General features: G+C 36.7%; 1 protein-coding gene across 1 annotated transcript in view; it reads left to right on the top strand.

Moving 5' to 3' along the window:
* NOX4 (NADPH oxidase 4) overlaps nucleotides 1–20,817 on the top strand; it is a 165,881-nt gene that overhangs the window by 29,798 nt on the left and 115,266 nt on the right. The window contains 3 exon segments of the mRNA XM_033205707.1: nucleotides 11,797–11,818; nucleotides 11,821–11,906; nucleotides 13,816–13,900. Coding sequence (XP_033061598.1) covers nucleotides 11,797–11,818; nucleotides 11,821–11,906; nucleotides 13,816–13,900 — 193 coding nt within the window.

Below are 20,817 nucleotides of genomic sequence, written 5' to 3'. Positions count from 1 at the left end.
GATTTTACTGGTCAATTTTACTTTAAGATCTGTGACTTATAAGATGCTCTGTAATGAGGTTTTGTTCCCCTCATTTCACTTTCTTCTGCTCCATAATGTTAATATTGGATTTAAATATTTTCTTCTCATATTTTTTTAAACTTTTATTTTAGGATCAGTGGTACACGTGCAGGTTTACTATAGGGATAAATTGTGTTTCATGGGGATTTAGTGTACAGATTATTTTTTTCACCCAAGTAATAAGCATAGTACCACATAGATAGTTTATTGAATATCTCGCTTCTCCCACCCTCCACCCTCAAGTAGACCCATGTCTGTTGTTCCATTCTTTGCGTTCCTGTCTACTCAATGTTTAGCTCTCAATTTGTAAGTGAGAACATGCGCTCGGTATTTGGTTTTCTGTTTTAGGATAATCACCTCCAGCCCCATTCATATTTCTTGCAAAGGACATGATCTTGTTTCTTTTTATGGCTGTATAGTATTCCATGGTATATATATACCATATTTTCTTTATCCAGTCTGTCATTAATGAGCATTTAGGTTGATTCCATGTCTGCTCTTGTGAATAGTGCTGTGATGAATGTATGTGTGCATGCGTCTTTATGGTAGAATGATTTATATCCCTTTGAGTATATATTCAATCATAGGATTGCTGAATCAAATAAAAGTTTGATTTTAAGTTTGTTGAAAAATTGCAAAACTATTTTCCACAGGGGCTGATCTAATTCACATTCCCATGAACAGCATGTAAGTGTTCCCTTTTCTCTGCAACCTTCCCAGAATCTGTTATTTTTTGACTTTTTAATTATAGCCATTCTGACTGGTGTGAGATGGTATCTCATTGTGGTTTTGATTTACATTTCTCTAGTAATTAGTGATGTTGAATATTGTTTCCATATGCTTGTTGGCCACATGTATGTCTTGTTTGGAAAAGTGTCTTTTTATGTTCTTAGCACACTTTTTATGAGTTTTTTTTTTTTTTTTTTGCTTGTTAATTTGTTTAAGTTTCTTACAGAATCTGTGTACTAGGTCTTTGTCATATGCATGGATTTCAAATATTTTCATCCATTCTGTAGGTTGTCTGTTTATCGTTTCTTTTGTTGTGCAGAAGCTGCTTAGTTTAATTAGATCTTATTTGTCCATTTTTGGTTTTGTTGTAATTGCTTTTGTTGCCTTCATCAGAAATCTTTGCCAAGGTCTATGTCCTGAATGGTATTTTTCCTAGGTTATCCTCCAGGCTTTTTATAGTTTTAGGTTTTACATTTAAGTCTTTCATTCATCTCGAGTTAATTTTTATATTGCTTTACATTTAAGTCTTTCATTCATCTCGAGTTGATTTTTATATTGCTTTAAGAAAGGGGTCCAGATTAAATCTTTTGCAAATGGGTAGCCAGTTATCCTAGCACCATTTATATTGTTGCTAGGAGGATATAGTTGCAGTTATCCTAGCAACATTATTTCCTATTGATTGCCTTTGTTGATTTTGCCAAAGATCAGATGGTTGTAGGTATGCAGCTTTATTTCTGGGCACTCTATTCTGTTCCATTAGACTGTGTGTATGTGTACCAGCACTATGCTGCTTTGGTTACTGTAGTCTTGTAGTATAATTTGAAGGCAGGTAATGTGAGGCCTCCAGCTTTGTTCTTTTGCTTGGTATTGCTTTGGCTATTTGGGCTCTTTTTTGGTTCCATATGAATTTAAAATAGTTTTTTTCTAATTCTGTGATGACTGGCATTGGTAGTTTGATAGGAATGGTATTGAATCTGTAAATTGCTTCGGCCAGTATGGCCATTTTAACTATAATGATTCTTCCCATTTATGAACATGGAATTTTTTTTCATTTGTTTGTTTTATTTCTGATTTCATTAAGCAGTGTTTTATAATTCTCTTGCAGATGTCTTTTACTTACCTGGTTATTTGTATTTCTAGGTATTTTATTATTTTTGTGGATATTGTGAATGGGATTATGATCTTGATTTGGCCCTCAGCTTGAACATTGTTGGTGTATAGAAATGCTACTAATTTTTATACCTTAATATTTTTATCTTTAAACTTTGCTGAAGTTGTTTATAAGATCTAGGAGCTTTGGGCAGAGATTATTGGATTTTCTAGGCATAGAATCATAACATCTGCAAACCGAGATCATTTGAATTCCTCTCTTCTTATTTGGATGTCTTTATATTTTTCTCTTAGTTGTCTGCTCTGTCTAGGGCTTCCTGTATTATGTTCAATAGGAGTGGTGAGAGGAGAGAGGGCATCCTTGTCTTGTTTCCGTTCTCAAGGGGAATACTAACAGCTTTTCCCTTTTCAAAGTGATGTTGGCTGTGGGTTTGTCATAGATGGCTCTTATTATTTTGAGTTATGTTACTTCAATGCCTAGTTTGTTGAGGGTTTTTAACATGAAGCAATGTTGACTTTTACTCAAAGTCTTCTCTGCGTCTATTGAGATGATCATGGTTTTTTAATATTTAAGTTTATGTGATATATACCATTTATTGATTTGTGTATGTTGAGGCAACCTTTGTCTCAGGTATAAAGCCTACTTGATTGTGGTGAATTAACTTTTTGATTGCTGCTGGACTTGATTTATTAATATTTTGGGGGGATTTTTGCTTCTATTTCCATCAAGGATATTGGCCTGAAGTTTTCTTTTTTCGTAGTATCTCTGCCAGGTTTTGGTACCAGAATGATCCTGGTTTTGGTACCAGAATGAGTCAGAGGAAAGTCTCCTCATGTTTTTGGAATAATTTCAGTAGGAATGATACTATCTCTTCTTTATACATCTGGTAGAATTTAGCTATGAATCTATCTGGTCCTGGGTTTTCTCTGACTGGTAGGATTTTTATTATTGATTCAATTTTGGAACTTATTATTTGGTCTGTTCAGGGTATTGATTTCTTCCTGGTTCAATTTTTGAGGGTTTATGTTTCCAGAAATTTCTTCATTTCTTTTAGGTTTCATAGTTTGTTTGCATAAAGATGCTCATAATTGTCTCTGAGTGTTTTTTGTACTTCTCTGAAGCCTGTAATAATGTTTTCTTTGTCATTTCTGATTGTGTTTATTTGGATCATCTCTCTTTTTCTATATTAGTCTAGCTAGCAGTCTATCAGTCTTATTTATTCTTTCAAAAAACAAATTTTACCATTTGCTGAACTTTTGTATGATTTTTCCTCCTTCAATTTCATTCAGTTCAGCTCTGATTTTGGTTATTTTTTGTTCCCCTAGCTGTGGTGTTAGGTAGTTAATTTGAAGTCTTTCTAACTTTTTGATGTGGGTGCTTAGTGCTGTAAACTTCCCCCTCAACACTCCTTTAGCTGTGTCTCAGAGATTCTGGTATGTTGTATCTTTGTTCTTCTTAGTTTCAAAGAATTTCTTGATTTTTACCTTAATTTCATTGTTTACCCAAAAGTCATCCAGGAGCCGGTTATTTAATTTTCATGTAATTGCATGGTTTCAAGCAATCTTCTTAGTGTTGAGTTATATTTCTATTGCATTGTGGTCCAAGAGTGTGGTTGGTATGATTTTAGGTTTTTAAATTTTGCTGAAAATTGTTTTATGGCTGAGCATGTGGTCAATTTTAGAGTATATGCAATGTGCAGATAAGAAGATTGTATATTCACTTGTTTGGGGGTAGATTGTCCTGTAGATATCTGTTAGGTCCATTTGGTCAAGTGTCAAGATCATGTCTTGAATATCTTTGTTAGTTTTCTGACTCAAGGATATTCCTAATAATATTAGCGGGGTTTTGCAGTCTTCTGTTATTTTTGTGTGGTTATCTAAGTCTCTTCATAGGGCTCTAAGAACTTTTTTTATGAATCCGGGTGCTCCTGTGTTGAGTTCATACCTACTTAGAATAATTAGGTCTTCTTATTAACTTGAACCTGTTACCATTATGTAATGCCCTTCTTTGTCTTCTTTGTTCATTGTTGGTAAAGTATGTTTTGTTGGAAACTAGAGTAGCAACCCTTGCTTTTTTCTGTTTTCTGTTTACTTGGTAGATTTTTTTCCATCCTTTTACTTTGAACCTATGAATGTCATTGCATGTCAGATGGGTCTGTTGAAGACAGCATTCAGTTGGCTCTTGTGTCTTTTTCCAGCTTGCCACTCTGTCTTTTAATTAAGGCATTTAGCCTGTTTACATTCAAGGTTATTACTGATATGTGTGAATTTATTCCTATCATCATGTTGTTAGCTGGTTATTATGCAGACTTTATTGTGTAGTTGCTTTATAGTATCAATCGTCTACGTACTTAAGTTTGTTTTGTTGTGGCTGGTAATGGTCTTTTGTCTTTATATTTAGCACTCGCTTCATGATCTCTTATAAGGCAAGTCTTGTCGTTATGAATTTCCTTAGCTATTGCTTGCCTGAAAAGTATCTTATTTCTCCTTTGTTTATGAAGTTTAGTTTGACTGGATATGAAATTCTTGGTTGGGATTTTTTTCCTTAAGAATACTGAATATAGTCCCCCAATTTTGACTGTCTTGTAGGGTTTCTGTTCAAAGGTCCACTTTAGCCTGAAAGTATTCCCTTTGTAGTTTGACTTGTGCCTTCTCTCTAGCTGCCTTTAACAGTTTTTCTTTCATTTTGATCTTGGAGAATCTGATGACTGTGTTTTGGGGATGGTCATCTTGTATAGGATCTCACAGGGGTTCTCTGCATTTTCTGAATTTGAGTGATAGCCTGTCTAGCAGAGTTGGGGAAATTTTCATGAATTATATCCTCAGACATGTTTTCCAATTTGCTTACACTCTCTCAGGGATGCCAATTAGTAATTTGGCCCTTTTACTTAATCCTATATTTCCTGGAGGTTTCATTCATTCTTTTTTCTTTATTTTTGTCTGAGTTAATTTGGAGAACTGGCCTTCAAGCTCTAATATTCTTTCCACAGCTTGGTGTATTCTGCTGTTAATACTTGTGATTGGATTATGAAATTCTAGTAGTGAGTTTTTTAGCTCTATCAGATCAGTTTGGCTCTTACTTAAAATGGTCATTTCATCTTTCAGTTCTTGCATCATTTTACTGTATTTCTTAGTTTCCTTTGATTTAGTTTCAATTTTCTCCTGAATCTCTATGATGTTTGTTTCTCTCTATATTCTGAATTATATTTCTGTCATTTTAGCCATTTCAGCTTAGTTAAGAACTATCGCTTGGGACCTAATGTGGTCATTTGGAAGTAAGAAAACACTCTAGATTTTTGAGTTGCCAGATTCCTTCTCATCTATGTGGACTGATGTTCCTTTAGTCTTTGAAGTTACTGTTCTTTGGATGGAGATTTTTACAATTTTATTTTCTTTGATGCCTTTGGAAGTCTGGTTGTGGTTTAAGGTAGGTTCAGTAGACTGACTATTTCTGGAAGGTTTTAGGGGGCCAAGGATCAGCTCAGCACTCCTGGGCTGCATGGTTAACTCTGGGCGGCTGTACTAGGCCCCCAGCTTCGGTCTCTGGCCCTTTAAGGTTAGGAATCTGATTCACTGGAGGGCTCAGGTGTCCCAGTCTACTGGCCACAACTCTACAAAGCTGGTGCTGGCAGGGTTCACTCCTGTAGGCTTGGGTGGTGCACTGGTGGGAGTGAGCCTGAAGTAGTCCTGTGTATGCTCATGCCTATGGCAGTGGCAGTGTGGATGGTGCAGGGCGGTGGCAGAGGCAGAGTTGCCAGCGTCCATGTATGCATTTGTGCTGTTGGTGGTAGTGTAACAGGGCACTCCTGCGTCAGCAAGGGGTTAGATAGTGAGCTCTGTATCATCTGTGGTGGCACAGTGGGATGCATTCACACACATGTACTGGCTGGGTAAGGGAGGTGAGGTCTGCCCACATGGGGAGAGGGAGACTGTAGTGGGGCAAGGCTTCAGGTTGGCTAGTGTGCATTGTCAGGGGCTGGTCTACTGGAGTTCTTCAACAAACAGGCACAGTCTTCCAGTGAAGGAGCTATGATGATAACCCCTGGGAAGCAACTTGGTTGGGCATTGGAGGCTATGCTTCAAGCAGGAACATACAATCAGGCTGTACCCAGGAGAGACCAGAAGACAGGGGATGTGCAGTTTGGACTGGTCCCATCCCATTTGCAACACCACCATACTCTCCTTAGGTCCGACAGTCTCTCAAAGGCTGACATCACTTAGAAGGACATGGAGAGTCTTGGGGGATAGGCACCCTGGCCATGCTCCACTGCAACTGTTCCTGTGCCAAACCCTCTAGGCTCTGCATAGGCTGGAATCCTGTTTCTTCCACCGCTCTACCAACTCTCTCTGTCAGCTCAAGTGTCTGTAGGAGTCATGGGCTCTCTTGCTGCTGGGACTTTTGGAGGTTCCTGGTGAGGACACAACACTCCTCACCTGTTTAACTCACTCCTTCCCCAGGAGTTGCTGGGGTCCAGGAACGAGACCCAGTGCTCAACAGCCCCCTACAGGGCTCCCAGCTTCCTCATCAAGTTCAGCCCACTGTCTGTGTCCTCACTTCACCCACTCTCAATGCTTTCCTGCTGAAGATCTGCTCAGAGTTTGCTAGTCTTCCCCATGTCCCTGTCTCTCAGTGTGAGATGTTCCTCCTGGTTGTATCTAGTCAGCCATCTTGGGTCTCATCCTACTTTCTTTCAGACTAAGTCTTTAGTCTTTTCAAAATCTATTAATAAAAACATTTGTGCATTTATATTTGTCAAAATATATGTATTCTAAATTTACTTATTATTTATTTCTATTCATCCATTCATTTATTCACACAAGACTTCTTTTTGAAGCTTGCTTAGATTTACCTTCTTACACAATTTTAATTTTTAATTATTATAGTAATTGCATGTATGTATAAAGTACACATGATATTTTGATACAAACATGCAATGTGTAGTAAGAGTAGTTGGGCTATCTATCACCTCAACCATTTATCATTTCTTTATGTTGGGAAAATTGTAATTCCACTCTTTTAGTTATTTTGGAATATACAGTAAATTATTGTTAACTGTAGTTGCCCTATTGTACTATCAAACAATAGATATTATTCCTTTTAATGGGTACTGAGTTCATGTACCCATTAACCATTGCCTCTTCATCTCCCCACTTCCCACTATTCTTCTCAGCCTATTCTCTGTCTCCATCAGTTCAATTTCTTTTTTTTCAGCTCCCATACGTGTATTCACTCAGGATTTATTGATTGCCCAATTTGATGGATAGAGTTGCCTACAGATGCTGGGAGTAAGAATAATGTAACTAGGAATTTTCTTGAGGTGCCTGCTTTTCGATATATATGTGTGTGTGTGTGTGTGTGTGTGTGTGTGTGTATGTGTGTGTGTATATGTATATATGTGTGAGTGTGTGTGTGTGTGTGTGTATATATATATATATATATGACTTCATCTTCTTGATAACAGTGGGGAATTTTCAGTGATCACTTCATAATATTTTCCATGATACTGCAAGCTGAGCAATTTAAAGTTATTGGTGGACATACAAGCTTTGTGAATAAAATAGCCACAAAGATTGTAAATATTTGAACTAACTTGAGAGTTGTAACCAAATAAAATGCTTATCAGAGCATGGTATATGTGTTTAAAGATTCAACTCAATTCAACAAACATTTACTGAATACTACCATTTTGTTAGGGCTGAGGATATATAGCTGTAAAAATAAATAATGATGCTGCCTTTGAAAAACTTACTGCCTGGGTGCAGGAAAAGAATAGAAAGGAGGAGTAAGCCAGATCCTAGAGTTGAGAGGCAGTAATAAGGAGAAATGAGGTACCTTTGGGGTATCTGCTTCTCCATGGAATGTCCTTGTGATAATATATAAGAATTAAGGTAATGCATAGAAAGTCAGAGAAGTTTGAGGTCTTATAAGACACAAACACATAAATTCATATTATCAACTAAAGAGGAAATGGTGCTGGCTAGGACTATAGGGGTAACTTGTGACTAAGTAATAAATAATGTAGTCATGCTTGCTAGAAGATGAAACCCAAGACCTCTGTTTAACTAACATACTTTACTGGCAACTAAGGATAATGTATATGGCCTATAGGAGCCATTGGAGTAGGCTTTTCTCATGTCTCTCAATTTAGTATTTATCCTTCCATATCCTTCAGTACATTTTTTGCCTTAGTTTTAATCCTGAGATGAAAAGAGTCATAGAGTCCAGCGTACAGAATTTCTTTTCAACTAGTTTGACTTTGGACAAGGTATACAGCTTCTAAGATCCTTATACAAGTCATCTGTAAAAAAATGAGTATAATAGTTCTTACTTCACAAGGTTTTTGAAAATATTTTCTTGATTCATTAAAAACAGTTAGCCTAGCGACTATTCTATATTGGATGATAAAGAGATGGTAAACCTGTTTGTTGTACCTTACTGTGTCAGCTTTCTATAGATGAGATTTTTATTGTTCTTGCTTTGTTTTTTATTTATGCCTAGACTATTTACTTTTGTATTTTTAATATAAAAATGGTATTTTTAAAGCTACATTTGTCCAGTAAGTTTGGAAATATGCAATTACATTTACTTGCTATAATTTAACGGTTGCCATTGTTTCATAACTTGTAAAGAGTACAGTTGGCTAAATAGCCTTAGGTAGTGGTGTTCAACCCAGGTGGCATATTAGAATCATCTGGAAAGCTTTCAAAAATGTCCATGTTCAGGCACTGCCCAAAGTCATTGAATCAGGATTTCTTGTTGTGGACCTAATTATTATTATTTTGTAACAGCTCTTCATCTCTGACGTGGCAATAATAACATCTACTCAACTTGTCAGGGTAGATCTGATGATTACATTAAAATATATTCAAAAGCAATTGATAAACAGATAATTGAAATAAAAATGTAGGGTAATATTAAAACATTTTAGAAATACTTACCCTGGTCTTGAGGGGTTTAACATTTACTTACAGAAAAAGGTTAAAACATAAAAATTCAAGGTAACATGTCACACACTAAATGGAAGTAACAGAATAATTATGCTGGGAATCCCATCCTAATAATACTGTGTAGGCAATCCTTAATGTATATGAGGCTGTGACCTTGTCTAGTACTTCTCAAATATTTATACCTCAGTTTCCTTTAATGATAAAAGAACAAGAACAATAACCTTATTGGGGCTGGAGAGGGTTACTAGGAGAGAAGTCTTGTCTAGGATGGTTGTCTAAAACCACTTACCTCAAATGTTTGTTCATTCATCAAGTCATTCAACAAAATGTTTATTACCTAATATGTGCCTTCTGGACATTTTCTTTTTAAAGGCAATTTAGCAGCATGATAAAGTAGGGGTTAATAGTATAAATGCTGGAGTCAGAATATCTGGGTTTGAATTCTGGCTCCACAACTTTCTGATTGTCTTATGTTGAGTAAATTCTTAACTTCATTATGACTCAATATTCCTTTTCTTTTAAAAAGAAAGATAATATTTTTAATTACTTCCTAGGGTTGCAGAAAGAGGTTTAATGTATTAACAAGCATAAATTGATCCAAACTATGTGTGGCTAATAATAAGAAATAGGTGTGCTTTTGCTAACATCTCTGCATTTTTATTCCATTATATTCTTCATTTGTTGTAGTATGAACATAATGCTTTCAGTGTGAACATATGAAGATAATGCTTTAAATTAGCTATCACCAAATGAAAATGGTGCTTAAAATAATGGATATATCCTCCTCCCAAGACATAGTCAAATATATGAATCTCAGTTTTTTCAGGCACCATCTTATTTAAGATTGGTTATTTTTAGCAACATGGATTATCTAGAGGATGTTATGCTAAGTGAAATAAGCCACGCAGAGAAAGACAAATACTGTATGATCTCACTTACATTTTGAATCTAAAAGAGTTGAAATCATAGAAGTAGAGAGTAGAATGGTGGTTACCAGAGGGTGGGGATGGGAGTGGACAGAGTGTACAAAGTTTCGGTTAGAAGAAACAGGCCTAGTAATCGATTGCACAACATGGTGACTATAGTTAATAATAGTGTATTGTATTTTTCAAAATAGCTAAGAGTGTATTTTAATTTTAATTTTTTTATTTTTTGAGACAGGGTTTCACCCTGTCACCCAGGCTGGACTCCAGTGGCATTAACATGACTCACTGCAGCCTCAAGCTCCTGGGCTCAAGCAATCCTCCTGCCCCAGTCTCCAGAGTAACTGGGACTACGGGTGCATTATACCATGCCCGACTAAGAGTGGATTTTAAATATTCTCACCACATGGCATGCATCTGTAGTCCTAACTACTCATAAGACTGAGGCAGGAGGATAACTTGAACCTAGGAGGAAAGGGCTGCAGTGAGCCCTGATGGCACCACTGCGCTCAGCCTGGGAGAAAAAGTGAGACCCTGCCTCAAAAAACTAAACTAAACTAAATAAATAAATAAATAAATAAATAAATTTATCACAAAGAAATGATGTGTTTTGGGGGATGTATATGTAAAATAGCTTGATTTGATCATTTCATGATATATACATGTATTAAGACATCATATTGTACCCATACATATATAATTATTATTTGTCAATTAAAAACAAAATAAAATTTTTTTAAAAGATTAGAAAGAAGATTAGAGACATAATTAGGGAAGTACAGAAAGCAATGAGTGCATATATATCAGTGGGTTCTCGCCTAGTTTCCGGCCAGGAAAGAACTCTAGAAGAGTCGTGCTTACTATGTGACCAGAAAGATGAATAGAGTTAGTGATAAGCAGAGCTTGCAGAAAAGCTGTGGTGTGTAAATGGGTGGGTTGTGTGGAGACTGAGAGCGTTCCAGGGAGAGAGAACACGCATGAAAAACTTGCTTGAAAACTGTGACGTTGTCAGTGAACAAAGGGTCCAACACCACGTGCATGTGGAGGTGCAGTATATACAGAAACTCTCAAGACTCTTAACAGCCAGAACAGTGGGTTAGGGACAGAACAAGAAACAGAGTTTCTGTGGGAACAGTGTTTACAGGTGATTGTAACACTATCATTAATGCGAGGAGTACTAAGTTTTAAGGCAGTGCAGAACAGAAAGAAAACAGTTGTTCATAGGGAGTTTTAGTGAGAGGAAAAGGGAAGACTATTCAAGCCTCTTGAAGGAGTTGGTATTTGGCATGATTCTTAAAAGAGCAATAGGGTAGAATAATTTATAATCCTTTGGGTATATACCCAGTAGTGGGATGGCTGGGTCATATGGTACATTTAGTTCTAGATCCTTGAGGAATTGCCATACTGTTTTCCATAATGGTTATTCTACTACAAAGACACGTGCACACGTATGTTTATTGCGGCACTATTCACAATAGCAAAGACTTGGAATCAACCCAAATGTCCATCTGTGACAGACTGGATTAAGAAAATGTGGCACATATACACCATGGAATACTATGCAGCCATAAAAAAGGATGAGTTTGCGTCCTTTGTAGGGACATGGATGCAGCTGGAAACCATCGTTCTTAGCAAACTATCACAAGAACAGAAAACCAAACACCGCAAGTTCTCACTCATAGGTGGGAACTGAACAATGAGATCACTTGGACTCGGGAAGGGGAACATCACACACTGGGGCCTATCATGGGGAGGGGGGAGGAGGGAGGGATTGCATTGGGGAGTTATACATGATATAAATGATGAATTGATGGGTGCTGACGAGTTGATGGGTGCAGCACACCAACATGGCATAAGTATACATATGTAACAAATCTGCATGTTATGCACATGTACCCTAGAACTTAAAGTATAAAAAAAAAATAAAAAAAAAAAGAGCAATAGGGTAAGACCTGTAGCTTGTAGAGCCAGGTCAGGGCTTTACTATTGTCCTCAACTGTGTGCTGACCTTGCCTTATTTGTTCAGCTAGGATTGTGTCTAAGCAGAGCCTCGCATCTGTTCTTAATCTCAACTGCAGCCTTATCCTTTTGCCCATGTGCCGAACACTCTTGGCTTACCTCCGAGGATCACAGAAGGTAAGAAAAGTCAGTCCTAGTTACAAATTCCAGCATAAAAATCAAGTGTTAACAGTTGCATATTAGTTTATTTAGTTTTCATAGTCTGACTTTTGGCTGGAGTGATTTCTTCTAAGATAATGGTAAAAGCCATGTCACCTGTCAAGTTGATCTGTGAATTATTCTGCAACACCAGATAAGGGCAGAGGATAATAGTAATATTATTAACAGGGATTTCCAGCACTATGCTTAGTATTTTACATACACACTGGTAAATACTTATAGGGATTCTGGAATCAGGTATGGTTAGTTTCATTTCACACACAAGAAACCTCAGGCATAGAGGCTTTGAGTAACTTCGAGACTAGTGAATGGCAGAGCTAAGGTCAATCCTAATTTGAGTTCTTTCCATTATGGCATGTCTCACTGAGATTCTGTATTTTCACTTAGCTAAATCTAGGTGAGCAAACTAGAGTCCTTTAGATTCTGAGCAATACACGAAACGATTGCTGGTGTTGGCAACGACTTATCTCTGCTTAACACACATACTCATTCTGAAGTGTGTAATAGGCTTGAGAAACATGTCTTGATTAAATAGTGATGTCAATTGTTATATGTAGTGTTGTAAAATGAAGTATGTAAGAAAACAGAAAAACGGTTATTCTGCTAAAACTCAACAAAAATTCTTTTTTGTATTTGTCTGTTTTTGTGTATATGTGTGCCTATGTGTGTATGCATCTTGATTCTTCTTCCGTAAGATTCACTAAGCAAGGCACCACTGGATAGATATTGATATTTTAAAAGGAGTTGTTAACTTGAGACCACTTTGATGTTCTATGAATTTAATATATGCAGATTTACTCTAGGAAAACTTCTCAACCCTTTCTACGTAATTATTTTTAGAAACTCTTTCCTTTTAATGCAGTAATCTGTGAAAATAACTCTCTCTAGGTTGCCTACCATTTAAACTGCTAGGTTTTGATCCCTGTGGTTGGCTATTGGCTTGGCTTGGAGAAAAAGAAGATAAGTGGCAGGGAATGACAAGTTCCCACCTAAGTCCCTCAGTGTTAAATAATTCTTAAAGATTTGCCCCGAGTGTGAAACAGTCATTCAAAGTGCTTGACATTTTAATTTGTTATAAGATCAAGCAGGCATTTCAAACTATAGACGAGATTGCTTCATTTTAAAATAATCTTTTTTTTTTTTTTTTTTTGAGAGGGAGTCTCGCTCTGTCGCCCAGGCTGGAGTGCAGTGGCCGGATCTCAGCTCACTGCAAGCTCCGCCTCCCGGGTTTACGCCATTCTCCTGTCTCAGCCTCCCTAGTAGCTGGGACTACAGGCGCCCGCCACCTCGCCCGGCTAGTTTTTTGTATTTTTTTTTTAGTAGAGACGGGGTTTCACTGTGTTCGCCAGGATGGTCTCGATCTCCTGACCTTGTGATCCGCCCGTCTCGGCCTCCCAAAGTGCTGGGATAATCTTATTTTTTTGACTACAAGAGTAAATCCTATAGATTTTCAAACTTAAACATTCTAGAAATATGCAAAATGATCAGAGAAAGTTTACCCTCATTTTATTCTGCCAGAGCAACCACTAATGACAGTTTGTGGAAAGTGCCTGCAGATACACTAACATATAATACCATTAATGTTGATCAATATAAGATCACTGTGTAGTTTATGTTTTGTAACTTTTTTTTACCTAACAATGTGTCTTAAACATCTTTCCATATCAATTATATAGCCTTCTCACATTTATTTTTTAATGGTTTAGGTTTTCCATTAACTAGATGGATCCTAATTCATCTCACCAATTTTTGATTAATAGGTTTCTGACATATTTTACAAATTTTGACATAATGAACAATGCTATCCTGAAGAATTTTTATCACATTTGTTGCATTATTTTTACCATAATAAATGATTTTCGTTTAGGTTCCAAGCAGGAGAACCAGGAGATTGTTGGATAAAAGCAGAACATTCCATATTACCTGTGGTGTTACTATCTGTATTTTCTCAGGTGAGAAAGCCAAAGTTATTAATTAATTTGTTAGAATTACACATTTAAAATGTAAACATTCCAGACATATGCAGAATGATCAGAGAAAGTTTTCCCTAATCTTATTCTTCCAGAACAACCAGTGATGACAATTTGGGGTAACTGCCTGCAGATATATTAACATATAATGCCATTAATGTTGAACAATGTAAGATCATAGCATGGTTTGTGTTTTAAACCACACGTAAAATTATACATGGAAAATGTGTGATTTTATTGTTCTGTACATTATCTACTGTCAGCAACTTAATATTTTCTTATTGAATAGCTTAGCAGTTCTTTCCATGTTTTTAAAAAGGGCTGTCTGTGGGGAACTACAGAAAATGGATGTGTGTTATGGTTTTTACATTATGATATCCAAAAGCTGGCTCCCAAACTGATAATGACTATTTCCTGAAAGTAAGTAATTTCACTTAGAAATACTGGAAGAAACAGACTAAAAGTTTTCAGGTCTGAAAGTGATGATATGATATGAGTTTAAATGCATGAACCCTTTTTATTTTATTTATTTTATTTTTTTGAAACAGAGTCTGACACTGTCGCCCAGGCTGGAGGGCAGTGGTACAATCTTGGCTCACTGCAACCTCCACTTCCCAGGCTCAAGCCATCCTCCCAACTCAGCCTCCTGAGTAGCTGGGACTACAGGCATGTACCATCACATCTGGCTAATTTTTGTATTTTTTGTAGAGGCAGGCTTTCACCATGTTGCCCAGGCTGGTCTCGAACTTCTGAGCTCAAGCAATTTGCCTGCCTCAGCCTCCCAAAGCACTGTGATTATAGGCAGGAGCCACTGTGCCTGGCCAAATGAATGAAAATTACAATGTGAAATACTCATTAGTAGATTAGGATTCCATCCCAAATTATATGTGATTGATGTTTCTTTGGTATTAATATTTGGTAGAAAAACTAATGTCAAAATTTGCGAAGCTTTATCCTGCTCTTTTCTAAATTAAAAAATAAAACAATGATCTTTGTATTATTATAAATCCTTTTAAAATACATTTTGATCCTGAGCTTTTAGATGATACTTTTCAAATTTTTGGAGCAGAAAGTAAGAAACATAGTGATGAAGTACACGGACTCTTAGGAGTCCATGCATAGGTTCTATCCCCAGCTGCCCTTCTCTTTTAATGTGTGACGTTACCGCTCTGATCCTCAATTTATTATTGTTATTATTATACTTTATGTTCTAGGGTACATGTGCACAACATGCAGGTTTGTTATATATGTATACATGTGCCATGTTGATGTGCTGCACCCATTAACTTGTCATTTACATTAGGTATATCTCCTAATGCTATCCCTCCCCTCTCCTCCCATCCCACAACAGACCCCGGTGTGTGATGTTCCCCTTCCTGTGTCCAAGCGATCTCATTGTTCAGTTCCCACCTATGAGTGAGAACATGCGGTGTTTGGTTTTCTGTTCTTGCGATAGTTTGCTGAGAATGATGGTTTCCAGCTACATCCATGTCCCTGCAAAGGACACGAACTCATCCTTTTTTATGGCTGTATAGTATTCCATGGTATATATGTGCCACATTTTCTTAATCCAGTCTGTCATTGATGGATATTTGGGTTGGTTCCAAGTCTTTGCTATTGTGAATAGTGCTGCAATAAACATACATGTGCATGTGTCTTTATAGCAGCATGATTTATAATCCTTTGGGTATATACCCAGTAATGGGATGGCTGGGTCAAATGGTATTTCTAGTTCTAGATCCTTGAGGAATCGCCACACTGTCTTCCACAATGGTTGAACTAGTTTACAGTCCCACCAACAGTGTAAAAGTGTTCCTATTTCTCCACATCCTCTCCAGCACCTGTTGTTTCCTGACTTTTTAATGATTGCCATTCTAACTGGTGTGAGATGGTATCTCATTGTGGTTTTGATTTGCATTTCTCTGATGGTGAGTGATGATGAACATTTTTTCATGTGTCTGTTGGCTGCATAAATATCTTCTTTTGAGAAGCATCTGTTCATATCCTTTGCACACTTTTTGATGGGGTTGTTTTTTTTCTTGTAAGTTTAATTGAGTTCTTTGTAGGTTCTGGATATTAGCCCTTTGTCAGATGAGTAGATTGCAAAATTTTTCTCCCATTCTGTAGGTTGCCTTTTCACTCTGATGGTAGTTTCTTTTGCTGTGCAGAAGCTCTTTAGTTTAATTAGATCCCATTTGTCAATTTTGGCTTTTGTTGCCACTGTTTTTGGTGTTTTAGACATGAAGTCCTTGCCCATGTCTATGTCCTGAACGGTATTGCCTAGGTTTTCTTCTAGGGTTTTTATGGTATTAGGTCTAACATTTAAGTCTCTAATCCATCTTGAATTAATTTTTGTATAAGGAGTAAGGAAGGGATCCAGCTTCAACTTTCTGCATATGGCTAGGCATTTTTCCCAGCACCATTTATTAAATAGGGAATCCTTTTCCCATTTCTTGTTTTTGTCCAGTTTGTCAAATATCAGATGGTTGTAGATGTGTGGTATTATTTCTGAGGGTTCTGTTCTGTTCCATTGGTCTATATCTCTGTTTTGGGACCAGTACCATGCTGTTTTGGTTACTGTAGCCTTGTAGTATAGTTTGAAGTCAGGTAGCATGATGCCTCCAGCTTTGTTCTTTTGACTTAAGATTGTCTATTGTCTTGGCAATGAGGGCTCTTTTTTGGTTTCACATGGACTTTAAAGTAGTTTTTTTCCAATTCTGTGAAGAAAGTAATTGGTAGCTTAATGTGGATGGCATTGAATCTATAAATTACCTTGGGCAGTATGGCCATTTTCCCAACATTGATTCCTCCTATCCATAAGCATGGAATCTTCTTCCACTTGTTTGTGAATTCTTTTATTTCATTGAGCAGTGGTTTGTAGTTCTCCTTGAAGAGGTCCTTCACATCCCTTGTAAGTTGGATTCCTAGGCATTTTATTCTCTTTGAAACAATTGTGAATGGGAATTAGTTCATGATTTGGCTCTCTGTTATTGGTGTATAAGAATGTGTGTGATTTTTGCACATTGATTTTGTATCCTGAGACTTTGCTGAAGTTGCTTATCAGCTTGAGGAGATTTTGGGCTGAGACGATGGGGTTTTCTAAATAGACAATCATGTCATCTGCAAACAGGGACAATTTGACTTCTTCCTTTCCTAACTGAATACCCTTTATTTCTTTCTCCTGCCTGATTGCCCTGGCCGGAACCTCAACACTACGTTGAATAGGAATGGTGAGAGAGGACATCCGTCTTGTGCCAGTTTTTAAGGGGAATGCTTCCAGTTTTTGCCCATTCAGTATGATATTGGCTGTGGGTTTGTAATAAATAGCTCTTATTATTTTGAGATACGTTCCATCAATATCGAATTTATTGAGAATTTTTAGCATGAAGGGTTGTTGAATTTTGTCAAAGGCCTTTTCTGCATCTATTGAGATAATCATGTTTTTGTCTTTGGTTCTGTTTATATGCTGGATTACATTTATTGATTTGAGTATGTTGAACCACCCTTGCATCCCAGGAATGAAGTCCACTTGATCATGGTGGATAAGCTTTTTGATGTACTGCTGGAATCAGTTGGATAGTATTTTATTGAGGAATTTTGCATCCATGTTCATCAGGGATATTGGCCTAAATTCTCTTTTTTGTTGTGTCTCTGCCAGATATGGTATCAGGATGATGTTGGCCTCATAAAATGAGTTAGGGAGGATTCCCTCTTTTTCTGTTGATTGGAATAGTTTTGGAAGGAATGGTACCTGCTCCTCCTTGTACCTCTGGTAGAGTTCAGCTGTGAATCCGTCCGGTCCTGGACTTTTTTTGATCGGTAGGCTATTAATTATTGACTGAATTTCAGAGCCTCTTATTGGTCTATTTAGGAATTCAACTTCTTCCTGGTTTCGTCTTGGGAGAGTGTATTTGTCCAGGAATTCATTGATTTCTTCTAGATTTTCTAGTTTGTTTGCATAGAGGTGTTTATATTATTCTCTGATGGTAATTTTTCTTTCTGTGGGATCGGTGGTGATATCCCCTTTATCATATTTATGCATCTATTTGAATCTTCTTCTTTTCTTCTTTATTAGTCTTGCTAGTGGTCTATCAATTCTGTTGATCTTTAAAAAAAAAACAGCTCGTGCATTCACTGATTTTTTTTGAAGGGTTTTTTGTGTCTCCGTCTCCTTCAGTTCTACTCTGATCTTAGTTATTTCTTGCCTTCTGCTAGCTTTTGAATGTGTTTACTCTTGCTTCTCTAGTTCTTTTAATTGTGATGTTAGAGTGTCAATTTTAGATCTTTCCTACTTTCTCTTGTATCCATTTAGTGCTATAAATTTCTCTCTACAAACTACTTTAAATGTGTCCCAGAGATTCTAGTATGTTGTGTCTTTGTTCTCATTGGTTTCAAAGAACATCTTTATTTCTGCCTTCATTTCATTATGTACTCAGTAGTCACTCAGGAGCAGGTTGTTCAGTTTCCATGTAGTTGAGCGGTTTTGACTGAATTTCTTAGTCCTGAGTTCTAGTTTGATTGCACTGTGGTCTGAGAGACAGTTTGTTATAATTTCTGTTCTTTTACATTTGCTAAGGAGTGCTTTACTTCCAACTATGTGGTCAGTTTTGGAATAAGTGTGATGTGGTGCTGAGAAAAATGTATATTCTGTTGATTTCGGGTGGAGAGTTCTGTAGATGTCTGTTAGGTCCGCTTGATGCAGAGTTGAGTTCAATTCCTGGATATCCTTGTTAACTTTCTGTCTCGTTGATCTGTCTCATGTTGACAGTGGGGTATTAAAGTGTCCCATTATTATTGTGTGGGAGTCTAAGTCTCTTTGTAAGTCTCTAAGGATTTGCTTTATGAATCTGCGTGCTCCTGTATTGGGTGCATATATATTTAGGATAGTTAGCTCTTCTTGTTGAATTGATCTCTTTACCATTATGTAATGGCCTTCCTTGTCTCTTTTGATCTTTGTTGGTTTAAAGTCTGTTTTATCAGAGACTAGGATTGCAACCCCTGCCGTTTTGATTGACAGCAGGACTTACCTCACAGATTTAAGACTAAAATGAAAAAATGAATAGAAATTCTTAGGATAGAATTAGTAATTGTAATATATAATTGCAAGGGTTAATTATTTCAGAGGCATAGCACTTGGTATTTTCACCTGACCATTATTTGATGACATAACTGTTTTGATAGTAGTGCCATTTTGACTCAGGAATGTTTTGATACAGCTATTGCCAAGCAATTGTTATACTTTTAGCTTTGTAAAAAATTGCCAAGCATTGTTTAACAGGTAATTTCATTGTTTTATCTCTGAATTTCTTCCAATTGATAGTTCCACCTCTGCAGGTGATAGATGTAGAGAGGTTGAGGGATAGGATTAGTACTTTAGTGAGGGTGAGATAAGGACCAAGGGTGTAGTAAGGGTTAGAGATATATTAGGGAGAGGGAGAGTGAAAAGTCAGAAATGCAGGAGGATCAGGAAACCAGCGTATTCATGACTCGATTTGTTCTAAACTGTAATCATGTCCAAGTATTCTGGTTCTACTGGAGAGCAACCAAGCGACTGAGATAGCATGAGCTTGTATTACAGAGAATTTGCATTCTCTCAGTCACTAGTGGTCTGACTTTCGCTATATTACCCTTCTTTACTTCAGATTTCTTATCTGTAAAATAGGGATGACTCTACCTACCACATTGTTTCGTTTTGAGAATCAAATGAGAAAATCTATGCAAAGTGCTTGGGCTAGCTGCTTCCTTGCTGCCTAAAATTAGAAGCCCCACATTCTTTTGACCTAAGAGGTCCTTTAAAAAGGTGAATATATCCCTTAATGATGTATTTTCTATAGCTGTTACCTATGACTTTTTTTTTTTCAGAGAAATTTAGAAAGGATAGTAATTCTTCTATAGATGACTTTGTATTTTGTAGCCATAGAGTATGTAGTTAATATATAAACTTTTAATTTAATATCAAAGGATTATTTTACTATACATTTGGGTATTGATGAAGCTATATGACACGGAGAGTTTTGTTTAAATAATATTTTATACTTGTGCCATTGTTGTGTCACACCTAGACATCCTTTGTTTTACTTCTTTGGAAACTTGTCCTTGCTTGTTAATTAACTCATTTTAGCTTCCTGTCCATTTTTTTCTCTCTTAAAATTTTTTTAAAGACTATTTTTCTGTAGGGCAGATTTAGGTTCACAGCAAAATTGAGAGGAATATATAGAGAGTTTTCATATATCATTTGTCCTCATGCGTGTATAGCCTCCCCCATTATCAACATCCCATGCCAGACTGGTACAATTTTTTACAATTTATAAACTTACATTAATCGACATATCATTATATCCTAAAGTTCATACTTTACATCAGGGTTCACATTTGATGCTATACATTCTATGGGTTTGTACAAATGGGTTATGACCTGTACCCACCATTATTGTATCATGCAGAATAGTTCATTGCCCTAAAAATCCTCTGTGCTCTGCCTATTTGTGACCTTCTTTTCCCACTAACCCCAGACAACCACTGATTTTCTTTTTTACTGTCTCTGTAATTCTGCTTTTTCTAGAATGTAAAATAGTTGGACTCGTGCAATATGTAGCCTTTTCAGATGGGCTTCTTTCACTTAGTAATATGAATTTCAGTTTCCTTTGTGTCTTTTCATGGCTTGAGAGTTCATCTTTTTATAGTGGTAAATAATATTCCCTTGTCTGGATGTACCACAGTTTTTTAATCTATTCACCTATTGAAGGACATCTTGGTTGCTTCCGGATTTTGGCAATAATGAATAAAGCTGCTGTTAACTTTAATATGAATGTTTCTGTGTGGACATACGTTTTTAGTTCCTTTGGGTAAATATCCAAGAGTGTGATTGCGAGATCATGGGATAAGAGTATGTGTAGTTT

The sequence above is a fragment of the Trachypithecus francoisi genome, unplaced genomic scaffold (assembly GCF_009764315.1).
Source record: "Trachypithecus francoisi isolate TF-2019V2 unplaced genomic scaffold, Tfra_2.0 Lachesis_group8, whole genome shotgun sequence".
NCBI classification, from domain to species: domain Eukaryota; kingdom Metazoa; phylum Chordata; class Mammalia; order Primates; family Cercopithecidae; genus Trachypithecus; species Trachypithecus francoisi.
This window is presented reverse-complemented; position numbering and strand designations above follow the sequence as displayed.